The following is a 13,551-nucleotide window of genomic DNA, read 5'->3' as shown; positions in this document are numbered from 1 at the left end:
CTCAATCAGATTACACCGGGTATCGATGTTTTGGTGTCAACGGCTGAGTATCTGAAATCGGAACGTGTCCAGAAGAGGAGATTGTTGATGGAGCTGTCGACGTGTCGCTCCTAAAATCATCAGGTTTCAATCTAGAAGTTTTTGTGAAATTCGATATGTTTTCGAGAAGGAGAATTTAAAGAAATTGGATTAAAATGTTCAAACTTTTACCAAAAACAAAACTTACATTGTAGAGAGCAAACTATCCGATTGGTCATCAGAATTCTGAGAATCGTGTCGAATATGATTACCCGCTCCCTTCAAGAACTCCTCTCCGCTTCTGTAACGACAATTTGTTTTTCGATTTTTCCAAAAAAACGCTCACTGGTCTCTCGTATCCTTCCAATCCACTAATCTTGGCACTGATCCAATTGTCTTTGACGCGGACAGTCGTACAGTTGACGCCCCGCCCGATGCGATTTGGCCGACTTCGTTGAACTTGTGTAGCTGAAATTTTTGATATGAGTTAGAACTCTTTCTTGAGACATGCCTTATTGCTTTTCTTGTTCCATTTATAGAGAAGCGCAAACACAATGACGAGGGCAACGACGGAAACTGCCATAAGAGAGATAACGAACAGTGAGGTGGCCGAGCTTCCATCTCCATCATCGACACGGGGTCCGAGTGAAGTTGGGAATGCACCCGACCCATTACCGTACCCATATGGACCCCATTTGGCATCTGAAAACCATAGAGTGGTTAAAGCTTTAATGAAAGGTACTGTACCTTTACAAAGAGGACAACAGTGTCCTTCAATTGGCACCGGATCGTCACAATGTGGACAAACCATTTGACGACAGACAGTCTGACCGCCCGTCACACATGAGCAATTCGAGCAACGACCGTCTTGCCATTGCTCTCCGATAGAATAAACTGAGGACTGATAGGAGCAGACAGCGGATGAGGAAAGAGCATCTGAGCACACTGGACAACACTTTCCCTTGATTACCAATGGATTTCCACGACATTCAAGACTATCGTCACAAGCTTCTTTATAGCAATCAGCCGATCCTTCAGCAGAGCAAACACATGATGTACAGTCATCTTGACGCCATGAGGAGCCCATAATTGATAAAAATAGATGAGAAATATTCAAGCGTTTATGAAAACTTACCAACAATGTGAGCTGTTCCCGAATCATCCGTGCACACGATGGTATCTCCCTTCTCGTTTTTCGTATTAACTACTTTCTGTTCTGGACATGTCGGACAACAGTCATCTTCGTTCTCATATTCGGGATTCGGGCACGCGATCGGTGGGCATTCTGTGGTTCGACAGAGGACGTGTCCAACACGACAAGTACACGAGACACATGGAGCCAATTGCCACGTTTCTCCGTCGGTGAAAAGGCGACCGGTTCCTGGCGATTGGCAGACGGTGTGCTCGTGTTTTGCGCCGCCAAGGAGTTGCTCGATTTGGGTTTCTTCTTCTGGTCGGTGCATGATGGACAGCATTCGTCTGGAAATTGGTAGAAGTGTTTGAGATGGTGTCACAAACTGGGAAAGTGATAAATTATTGGAACCTCTTTTGTAACTTGTTGGTCTATTTTAGGTCTTTAGTTTTATAATTGAACGTTTTTTTGTAAGAGTATTTGTTTTTGAGATATTCTCTTTCAAAGATTGCACACTGAAACTGAAAGAAACGGAGACAAGGTGGCACCAATATTAAGCACGAAATATCTCCTAAAACTTAAGAAGCAAAAAAAGTTAGCAACTATAAAAAATGTCAAATTTTACGCTTATTATCTTTGTCATTTTTCAATATCTATTCCAGTTTTCGAGCTATGGGCATCTAAAAGTAGTTATCAGAAGAAGATTCTGCGGGCGCCGAAATCAACATGCACGATTTGAAACTAACATATCTACATTTCGAGGAAAGGTTTCAAAAAGTGATCAACTAACAAAATATGCTGAATTTCATGCTGTTTATTTTTGTAGTTCGCAACTTTTTGATAGCTGATCCAGATTTTGAATTATGCTTCTTCAAAGACAACACTGTCTAATTTCACTGCAATCACCTTCTCTTCTACTATTTTCCTATTAAATTCAATATACTAACCTTCCTTCTGTACCCAATTCTCATCAGCACAATCCGATGGTTTCGTTGGACACGAAATCAGTGAGCAGAATTCTTGTTTGTTCTCACAGAAGCAGTGGCGACACCCATCACTCCACCATTCTCCACCGTCACGTACGATTTGGTGACCGTCGTTTGAGAATGAGATGCATCTGAAATTGAATCGAAATGAATCACCTTGAATAAAATAAGTACACTCAACTTCTCACTATGATACTCTGTCATTTGCGAAGAGCCAGCTCCACCAGTTTTCGTCGATTTAGTTGTGTTTGGCTTCTTATCCAATTTCGATGAAGCTCGACACTTGCAACAACGAGCAACCCGCTGAATTCGTCTCGAATCCGTAGAGACAGTGCTTGTGACATTGGTGAAGTGGTGGACATTTGGAGCATTTGCATACAGTGCAACCGTCTTCGTCTTCAAATATCCGTGAGCGCATTGTCTAAATTTCATGAGGTTCTGTTTGGGTTCAGACTATTTGGCTTACTTTTCACAGTTCTCATCAATTGAGTTCTCTGCATCTCGGATTAGTTGGACCTCATCTGGAAGACATTCACAGACATAACACCCGATGTTGTCTCTACGAAGACCGTTGGCACATCTGAACCTTAATTATAACTACAATCGAATTTGATCTCACTCACCTCAACGAACAAAGCTCCAGAGATGGGCAGGTTGCAGGTGGACGAATGATTGTTGGCTCATCACAAACCGGACAGCACTGTCCTTCAACTTTCCGTGGATTCTCACAATCCGTCTTACACATATATTTCTCGCACATGTGAGCACCAAGTTCAGAGCAAGTGCATGAAGTGCAGTCATCTTTTTGCCACGTGGCACCACGCTCAAGTTTAGTTTGGTTGTCGGTTTGACATCCGAGACATATCGGGCAACACTCGCCAGTAGGGATGCCGATCCCACGTGCATTCTTCTGGAAATTTGCAGAGTTACCTGGTGCAGAGGAAGGAGCAAGTAAACTCACGATTAACTTTCGGGCAATCTCCTTTATCACAAATCGAGACTCCTTTAATACACTGGCAAGTTGTCACAATCATTAGCATGCCAGACTTCCATCGTTGCCTCTCCACTCCATTATAATAACACTTTGCCTTCGATGTCTCTCCTTCAATACACTCCCAATCATCACAACATCTTCCAGGATAACCTGTTCCTTTCTTCGTCACATGGATCACTTGTCCGTCGGGACACTGAGCCGGACGACAGATAGAACCACTGCACTTGCAGGACTGACGGACTGGACAACATGACTCTTTTGGGATTGTCTCAGGTGGTCGGAAACTGTCAGATGGACCTCTTCTTCGTCTTGAATCTTGGTGGGCAGTGACGTGTGCACATTTCTTTTCTGAAAGTTTTAAAGGTTTTTTTCTCTGCGAAAAAGGCAGATAATTCAGAAACCTATTCCGAGATATGAAGTTTTTATATTCTCATCTGTCCGTGCTCTCTCCGCCCGATAATCTAATTTTCCAGAAAGATATCAAAGCTATCAAGAAACTACCAATTACAAAAACTAACAGCATGAAATTCACAAACTTTACTAGTGACTACTTTTTGATAGTTCTTCCAGTTCGCGAGATATAGCTAGAAAAAGGACGCAGAGAAGTCAGACACTCTCACTTCTCTGCGTCTCATCCTTCTGTTTTCATTTTGTCTGTATATCTTTACCTTTCTTCTGACATTCATATTTCGCACAACACTCTCCAGGCGTCTCTGATCCCTTCTCCGTCATCACAAGTCTCTCTTCCTTTGTACAAGTTGGCACGGATGGAACACATTTCTGTAAAGATATCTCCGTTTTCTGTATTTTGATATCTTCCTCTCATTGTAAATACTTTCTCAATTTTCCAAGAAAAAGATCAAGATCTCCTCTTTTTATACACTTCTTTTTCTCTCTTCCAAACAATGGTCTCGATACGTCAAAAAAGTAAAACAAGGAGAAGAAAAAGAGAGAGCGGATGACTCTGTTCGGTTTGTGCACTCATAGAAATGCTCCACAGAGGAGAAGAGATGAGGACAAATAAAACAGTTACATTTCGACGAATCGAAAGAGGAAAAAACGAGAAAATAGTGCAAACCTTCTGGTCGCAATGACAAGTCCCTGGTGGCGGACAACATTTGCCTGGCGCCGGACGTTCGGTGATCAGCTGAGAGTCGGAGGGGCATCCTCTGTGGAAGACGACTGGACAGATTGCTTTCAGACATTCCTCATGCATTCTTTCTGGAAATAGAATAGAAATTGTTTTTTGTATAGTTTGATGTGGAGAAATGGTATGATTGAATTTTGCATTGAAAGAAATGTTCGTGGAAAACCAAAGAGTCTATTTTCGGAGAAGATTTTTGGCGTATCTTTGACTCTTTTAAGATGGGGATAGCTGCAATTAATGCCAGAAATATCGAAGTAAGAGACTCGAAAAAAATCAATTAGGTTACTGTAATGACAGTAACTTGCCTTAGAAGCAAAATAATTGATGATCTGCACCGATGATTCTGGAGTGCCATAAACACTTTCAAAGGAAGATATTTCGGCGTTCCGAGCTAGCTGGGGTACTGTAGCTACAGTAATCTTATAGTAACTTGACCCCAGGATAATTAATTCAAAGATTCCAGGAAAAGAAACGAATTCAGAGAGTTAGAAAGACATCAATAATAAATGTTAGCAGTTTGAGTTTCAGATGAGAGTTATTTTGTTGAAAAGCTGAATTTTCAGGGATTCTGAATATGTTTTCAAGTTTTGGCTAGAACTAAAACGGATCGAATTACAATGTTGTTCATTAAAGCTGCAAACATTTTTGAACAAACAAAAATTCTGAAAACAGTCCAGCATCCCAGAAAATCAATGCAATTCGGGATCAACCTTCTTTTTTGTCCGTCTTATAAACCATAATTGTATTCACAACCTCTACATACATTAGCCCCACTACCATATTCCGTTTCTCTTTTATTATTCTTTATTCCTTTATCTCTTCCAAGAACATGACTACTAATTATAACCGTCCCTCCCTTCCTGCAGATGTCATTCGGTCATTGTTTGTAACACAATTGTTGCAGCAGAAGTGACGGGACCCGACGACATCTTCTTCTTTCCCTTTTTTGGATTCCATTTAACGTTTGATTGATTAATTTGATGACTATTTAGAAGATGGAAGAAGAAAAGAAGATGGGGCTCATAAAGATGAGTTGATGGGTGGAGAAGGTGACAATTTCTTTTTCAAGAAAGGGATGACACTGACCAAGAAAAACGTATTTTTGAAGACATGTTTCTCATGGATAGAAAAAAAAAGAGAAAGTAGGTAGGTGGCGATGAAAAAATATGGAAATGAGGGGAGGACGGATTTCCGCACGTTTGCTCTTTTTGCCATTTTACTAAAGGAAAGTTCAGGCGGCGAAATGGAAAGGGGGGACAAAGGTTGAACAAGGACACATAAAAAGATATGGGTCTGGGATAATGGGTTTTTGAATGAGGTAAGTGCTAATGAGTATGGTCTTTTTTTACAAAAATTTCGAAAAAAAGTACAGTACTCTGGTGATGACCGTGTTGACAAGAGGAAAAAGATGATAACTTTTTGTAAAAAAGTGATTAGGATTCAAGAAAAAGTGTAAATGAAAGGTCTCGAACAGAACTGTTTTCAGAGATGGTTTCTGAGACATGGGTGTTGCAGAGCTGAAGACGTGGAGATTCAGAATCTGATTTTTGAAACTGTCCAGCGCAAAAATGAGCAGAAATACATGCGTTCTACTAAAGTTTCATGTCAAGTATCTCGGTTCATTTCGGTAGTGCAGAACATTCCAAACATGATACAGAATCCTTATGAATTCGGCTTCCAAGCCAGGTTAGCTTATCTAAACTCTAAATTCGAAATCTACGAGAAAATGGATTGAAGATAGGAGGTTTATCTTCAAAGTTTCGAACTTTCTCTTAACAAATCGGAAGTGCATTGAATCATATGATAGAGCTACTAACATAAAATTGAGAGCATCAAACACCAATAAAGAAAAGAAACAATGAGAAGAAGCTAGTGGAGAACTCGAATCGGAATATATCGCCCTCTGTCTATTCTCTTTATTTGTTTTTCTCGCCACCTACCGGTGAAAAAACTCAAAAACTCCGTCTCCCTCCCTCCACTTCTATTTAGATCATGTGTTCGTTCGGAAGAAAAAAGAGCACGGAGGGCATACTCCCAATGGGACATCCCCTAGATGATTGAAACAACATGAAAAGGGTGAGATTGACACTAAAAAAAGAAAAGAAGAAGGAACAAGAAAATAAAAAAGAAGAACAAGAAGATGTTGCGAGAATGCCGCCCCGGAGGGTCCCGATGTTTACACGATGACAAACGGGCGACTCATTTCACGCCTTTCTCTTTTTTTGGTTTTCGAGAGGGTGTACTCTCGACTTAAAAGGGTCCCAGACAAGATCTATGAGTTGGTTCAAATTTCGGAATATATACAGAGAAAGAGGGGAAATATTGAGGGCGAGTTGAGATCTAACGAGTCTTGGAAGACGCATATCTGAAAAGTTAAGAGAGATTTCGCAAAACTGTCAACTGTAAAAGTATTAACCATAAAGTGCTTAACATTTTTACAATTAACAACTTTCTGCTATCTTCATTCTGTTTTGAGATACACTTGTTTGAAATCAAGCTGTAGTCTCAGTTCCAGTCATCTATTTTCAAGTTCCTATATCTCAAAAACCTAGAAAGCTCCTGAAAAGTTGTTAATTACAAAAATGTTTTACATAATATTCAGCGCATTTTGTTAGTTGACAAAGTTTTAATAACTTTAAAAGTTTTTGAGATATTCGTGTGAAGAACATAGCTTATCAAAACCATCAATTTTGAGTTGGTCCTCTTCTAAGTCGATTATCTCTAAAACTTGAAAAGCTACAATTAAATTTATAATTACAAAAACAAAGCCCATAATATTTTAGCCATTTCGTTAACTGACAAAATATTCATAACTTTGCTAGTTACCGAGATGAAGAGTGTTCAAGGAAAGCAGACACTCTAATCGCTCGATTTTAGATTCTCATCTCTAAACGCGTAAAGCCCAAAATCTAGAATAATTATAAAAATGTTCTCAACTACCGAAATGAAGATTTAGACTTTTGCAATACACCCATGCTAGAAAATTATTATTTGGAATACCCTTAACTTCAAAATAGACTCTCAAAGTTCATATATCTCCGATAGCTGATACTGTAGTCCCTCGCCACTTTATAAAATTTTAAAACTAAGAAGAACATGACTTTTTATTTATCTTTCAAAGTACAAAATGATCATTTTCCCTGCCTTTGCGCATCACCTGACATTCTTCTATCAAAAGAGAAACTACTGTAACAAACACCCATTTTTCCCAGGAATCAAATCAACATGACGAACAAATTCTTGGCATATATGTAAACGAGAAAAACGAAGTGAACACTCAGAAATGGAGACGTTCTCCTTCTCGGCACATTGTTGCAACGTCATGATTCATGTGTCACAGGAGAAAAGACGTCACGGACAGTTCCTCCCGTTTCGTTTGTGTCAACAAAAACTTCCTTACAATGCCACCGATTCTTATTCTTATTTTCTCCCTCAATTCCCCTTTTTGATTGGTTTTCTATTGGGAGAGTTCAAGCACACCTGATCGCTCCGTTGGGCTAGAAATGACATGGGAGAAGAGGAGAAGAAAGACGCAGACGATTAGATGCATTCCCGGGGAGAAGCTGTAAATAGAGTGAGTAGAGAGAGGGAGAGAGAGAGGATTAGAGAGCAAAAGAGAAATCACATGGATTTAGACGGGGGAAGAAAACAAGAGAGAACATCTGATCAGCAAAGGGAAAGAAGAAGATATGAAAAGTTGTGACATGTGAAGAGAGGAGGTCAGTGGTTTCAAGTTGGGTCATCATGAGACAACAACAATAACGATGCATTTGGAAACATATTGGAAATTCCTTGAAAGTTGCAAAAGTTTTACTAGAATGTTTTGAAACTGGGACGGTTTGAAGCCTAGCAAACTTGAGGAATGGAAAAGACCCTCTGACAAAAAAAAGTCTGGACGGATTACGGAAAGAAATTTTTAAACCAAAAATAGCAATAAGCTCAGTCTAATCTCCTGGAGACGCCTCCTTCTTCATTTTTTATAAAGGAACTTCTCCCCTAACCACCGAATGATTTACGCCGTCTTCAGGCCATGAACTCCATGCGACAACGGCAAGTGGGCGGAGCCTTTGGAGGCAGAGATTCTTCTCCTCTTGCCCTCTCCTCTCTCTTACTCATTTTGGAAATTTTTCGAAAAAAAAACCTTTTGTCTTTCTTGATGGAAAATTTACCTGATGGGAAACAAACAAGGATGACGGATGGGTTTGAAATTAGATTGATCGAGAAATGTTTCCAATTTTTGAACTGATGAGGAAAATTTTGAAAAATTGGGTATTGGTAAAAGAAAGAAATATGGTTTGAGGGGTTTGAATGAGAATATATTGCTGCTATATTAAATGACCAATTGAAGTTAAATTGCAGGCATTAGGTGCCAAAAAAGGAAAGTGGTTTGTATTCGACTAGGTGGCACGAACTTACAGTATTGGGGAAAGGATATTTTGAGATTACGGTAGATATAGTAACCAAGAGAAAAGAAAAAAGTCATCGCTACTTCCAGTTTTCGAAAAAACTCCGATTCTTAAACGCGCCAAAGTTTCGTCAGGGTACTACATCTGATTGTAGGAAACTGAGATTAAATTCGAAAACGCCCTAGGCATGCTTGACTGAGAGAATTTGAGATCTTTATGATTTTCAGACACCATACTCAGACACTTTCACTTTTATCCAGATTCTACAGTGTCCAAGTCTTTACAGTATCTCAGAACAGAGTGACCACCCGAAATAAAACATGCCCCTTTTCAAAACTGCTCCATGGAATCCATATTTTGATAGGGCGTTTCTTCTTTCTTTCTCTCAGGTAAGTTCTCTGCAAACTGCGGGACTTTTTGGTTAAAAAACTGCGGGGCAAGAGTGAAGTAAAGTAAATAGAAATTGTATATTCGGAGCAGGGTGGATTGCGTCGTCCGGCGCCCAGAGCACACACACACACAACCACAGACTGGGATGATGAAGAAGAAGCCAACCATTTTTGAGCAGTCCATTTTTTATTGGAAATGAAAAAAAAGAAGAGGGAAAAGAAGAGAACCCTATCGAATTTCAGCAATAAAACCAACTGGTAACTCTATCGCGGCTGGTTCCCTCTTTTTTAATTATAAAAAACTTCGGGTCATCTGGGGACCTTCAAAAGGCGACTAACCTTTGCATCGACTCGATCCATCAAGATCATTCTCTTGATCACATGAAAGGTGTGAATCGCAAACGAGACCCGGCTCACCGCAACTTTCATTCACTTGTCGAACGCAAATCTGTAAAAAGTGAAAGAGGAGTCTTTTGTTTATTGTATGAAGAGCATTAAATGGAGACCGCACGGACTTTTTTCTTGTGATTCATGAGTCTATTGACATTTTTCGCGTCTTGTTTAGAGTTTCGAAGTTATATATTTTTTGTTATCAAGAAGGTTTCTGATATGAAATTTGTGATGGGTTTCAGTGTTTTTAGAGAACGTTTAAAGCATTTTTAGTTATAATTTTTGAGAAGCACAGTGTTGTGACTCTCAATGGCGGCCCAGAAAACAAAACTTGCAAAAAGCGAGCTTAAATTAAAAAGCAATGATGATGGACTAAATTTTACGCTTGTGATTATTCAGCTACAGCATCCAAAATTCCGGTAGAAGCGTGGAGAATCAGCTAGAAACGCCGAGCGACAACTCAAGAGAAAACCGAAAAAACTGAAACAGAATTCATGAAAACCATCGCATACCACTGGCTACAGTAACCAAAACTTTGTTAGTTACTCAGAGAAAGTAATATCGAAAAACTTGAACACTGAGTTAGATACTGAGAAAAAAGCTAATATAAATTTAAAAAATTAAACCACAATCTATGAAATTTCTAGTCAAAAACTCAAAAACTTCAATATTATAGTTACCTGACAACAATCACACTGATCCATCTTCAATTTTGCGCATCCCGACACTTCGGGACACGTCTCTTTCTCACATGAGCCACATGACACTGTCGTCTTTTCAGTTTTTGCATTTGAAACGATGAATAGAACAGAAAAAAAGAGTAATGAGAATGCACACTTCATTTCAGCAATTCAGCATATCACCGCGTTGCCGTTGCGTGATGAAACGGCCTTCAAGCTCTGGAATTTTTATTTTCGAAAAGAGAAAAGAGGAGGGACAAAATGGATATAAGACTGTAATTTGATACTGCAAAAAGATCAGACCATAAAAGTACAAAAAACAAAACAAGAAAGAGAAAGAGAGGGAGAAAAGATCGTCAAGTCTCTCTACCAAATGAACTGTACCTGCACACACAGGCTCCGCCCCCATTCGAACTGCGCGGTGGATCCTGAGTGGAAAAGTACAAGAATCAGAGAGAATCTAGACAACGAAAGTGATCCATTCGGTGAAGAAGCTCAAAGAGAAAGAACACAAAACGAGAGGCGAAACAAAAAAGACTGTCTCTATTGTTGACATTAGAAGGAAGGAAAAGACAAAATGATTGAAGGTGCGCGGAGAAGAGAGGGCTCCCACCGAACTGGCGCCGGATTATAAAGTTATGAGGGGAGAGAAAAGTGGAATAATTTTAGAATTTCAGACAAAAGCATCGATTGGTCACTTGAGTTGAGGTGACCTGAAAAACCGAGATAAGTTCTTATACTGAAAAAATGGAAATTAAGAGTTCAAGAGGTTTCGAATAAGTAAAAGTTTACTCAAAAACTATTTGTTTAGAGATATCGAAACTAGATTTATCAACGTTTGGTTGTTCACTATTTGTAACAGATGTGCAACCTCCTGTTAGTCAAACGATAAGCTCTGGTTCACCTGAACAGGCGCAAGATGGTACTATGATCCCGTGGAATTCCGAAAATATCGGTTTTAGTGCTGTTCATAAAGATAAGCATTGGTTTTAACTGCCTAGGTATATTGAATTTCGAGTTTTTTGCATTATCAATTGAGGCAGTGTGAATTTTGAGATGGTGGTTACAGTATCACGGGCGGGTGGTCTCATTTTTTGGAGTTTGATATTTCAGTTTAGTTTGAATATAAAAGTTTATTGTTGTAGCAATAATAATTAGAATTTTTAAAACTCGTTGCATTCCTATAAGAGTCCAAGTTTTCGGAAAAGTTTTAGAGATATCAAGATAGGAATTTTCTAAAATCAGTTATTAGTCATGAGAGACAGAGAGTGGGCGCCTGCTCTCCATCTCTCAACTATCTTGTCCATCTTCATGATTGAAATCTCAAAAACCAGAGAATAAATCAAAAAGGTGTCAACTTCAAAAATAAAGATCCAGATGGGAACTTTACAAATATCGCAAGTTTAAAGCATTTCAACAGTTCGTGACCCTGATCCGCCTCTCTAAAATTACTAGTTTCCAGCAGGCAATGCAGAAAAAGATTGCGGTTTGAGATACTGTAACTCTATTAGGTCCGGGTTTCAAAACATGGAACGGTGGAAGCATCACATCCAAACTATGCTTAAAATAACACATTGAAAAGTCATTCTACAATCTGGAAACGGATTCCTGACAGTAAGTGCAACTTGGCTTCGCCTACTAAAGAGCTATGCTACTTACCCGAAACCTCTAAAAGAGAAGCTTTTCCTAAAAAAGAACTCAAGGAGAACTGTGAGTCTCCATTTCCAGCTCATATCTTTTATGATCAACATGAAGTACCTCCAACTCCAATAGTACAGTGTGTCCTCCGGCATAAAAATCCTATTAAAAAGTACAGAAATGATCTGCTAAAAAGGTATCTTCACCCGATAAAAAGCATCAATAAAAGACGCCTGGGTTGGCCAATTTTGAAGTTTTAATGTGTTCAAAATGCTCTTATCAAGTAGGCGAACGACTCGCGACGAGGAGGGAAAATGAGATGAAAAAAACGACGATTATGGAAACGATGAAACCATTAAATGATTATATTGGCGCTGGTTGGTTAGGCTAGACGACACAAAAGTTTTGTAGTTTTTCAGCAAAAAAAAATGACTGTAGGTCGAGAGAGAAATCATATATTGTCTAATTTCTCAGCTGAAAGAAAGAAACAAAACCGGTAAGGAACGGGTGTGATATTATTAAACAATAAAGAAGGAGTGAAATAGAAAAAGAGAAAAAAGAGAAAATGAGTGACTTGCAGCTCGAACCAAATTTCTTGTTTATCGGAATGTCATTCGCTTATATTTCGACAAAAAAAAGATGGAAAGGAAACGATAAAAAAGAGAAAACCGTTTGAAAAACTGTCGTGATGACGATGATCGAGAGATGATTGGCGTGAAGGTGAGAAGATTGATTACAGTGTGTTTTGGCGTCACGATGTCTCTTTTCTCTTTCGGCATTTTCTATGTGAAAACACGAATGGAATGTGTTTGACTCATTTAGGGGTTATCAGTGGAATTTTTGATCAGCTGAAAGAGTTGAGACGGAGCAGTAGCAGACCGGAAAGTGATGATGTTGATGGGGGAAGAAAGGAAGGAAAAATGAAAAGATATGGAACATCAATGAAAGTTATACATTTCGAAACTTAAGAAAAAGTGCGTAATGTTTTATCTAGAAGTTCAGAAAAAGGAAGGTAGCTTCTTGATTTGACAGGTTATAATCCGATCAATTTCTTGTTTTTTAGCTATAAGTTGTAGCTAGGTTTTTGATTACTAGAGTGTTGAATGGTATATTGAGAAATGTAAAAAGTTTTTTGACAGTATTCAAGTAATGAGTTACGAAGGACTTGTTGAAAGATGACGTCTCCATTTGCTACTGTCCATGAAAAAGAAATCTTAAACTTTGAAGCTTCGTTCTGCATCAAGGATAAACAAGAAATTTTTAAATTTTACATAAGTGAATAGAATGAATCTGGATCTTTGTTTTATTAGTTGACAACTTTTTAATAGCTTTCATTCTTTTTGAGATATACGTCTTCGAAGACAGGTGACCAAAGTAGGAAGAATGAAGATATGCATTTTTGAAAATTGCTATAGCTCCAAAACTTGTTATGCTATAAAAATTTTATCCACTAACAAAGTATGTAAAATCTCTTGTTCTACAATTTTCTAGTTGACAACTTTTTGACTTGTCTAGTTTTCGAGATATGCGTCTTTAAAGACAGGAGACTGATATCGAAAGAGTGAGGGATAGATGGCAGAAAAATTGGAGTGATTGGTTACTTTCTTTATGATTTTAAAGAATTTGATGATAAATATCCTAAACCAATTTTCAGACCTCAAAGTGTTCAATTTCTCAGCGAAAATCGGATGTTTATAGAAGACCACATCGGATCCATATGATTCTTTTAGTCAGTTGATTCCTCCAATTTGAAAAAAAACGAACTCATAAA

General features: G+C 38.7%; 2 protein-coding genes across 2 annotated transcripts; both read right to left on the bottom strand.

Annotated features, from left to right (window-relative positions):
• Positions 1–2,295: 2,295 nt before the first annotated feature.
• Positions 2,296–2,896, bottom strand: GCK72_017533 (uncharacterized protein; the record flags this gene model as incomplete). The annotated part of the gene is made up of 3 exons (XM_053732134.1): positions 2,296–2,557; positions 2,603–2,716; positions 2,760–2,896. Coding segments are annotated over 3 exons (513 nt in total), but the record flags the coding sequence as incomplete, so codon positions are not given.
• Positions 2,897–2,966: 70 nt separating this feature from the next.
• Positions 2,967–10,304, bottom strand: GCK72_017532 (uncharacterized protein; the record flags this gene model as incomplete). The annotated part of the gene is made up of 6 exons (XM_003112682.2): positions 2,967–3,046; positions 3,098–3,478; positions 3,799–3,910; positions 4,209–4,351; positions 9,412–9,520; positions 10,143–10,304. The coding sequence occupies 6 exons, from the start codon at positions 10,302–10,304 to the stop codon at positions 2,967–2,969; spliced, it is 987 nt and encodes a 328-aa protein (XP_003112730.2).
• Between the last annotated feature and the right edge of the window lie 3,247 nt (positions 10,305–13,551).

Source organism: Caenorhabditis remanei, chromosome V (genome assembly GCF_010183535.1).
Source record: "Caenorhabditis remanei strain PX506 chromosome V, whole genome shotgun sequence".
In the NCBI taxonomy this organism is placed as follows: Eukaryota; Metazoa; Nematoda; class Chromadorea; order Rhabditida; family Rhabditidae; genus Caenorhabditis; species Caenorhabditis remanei.
Note: the sequence above shows the minus strand (reverse complement) of the source record. Positions and strands in the feature narration are given on the sequence as shown.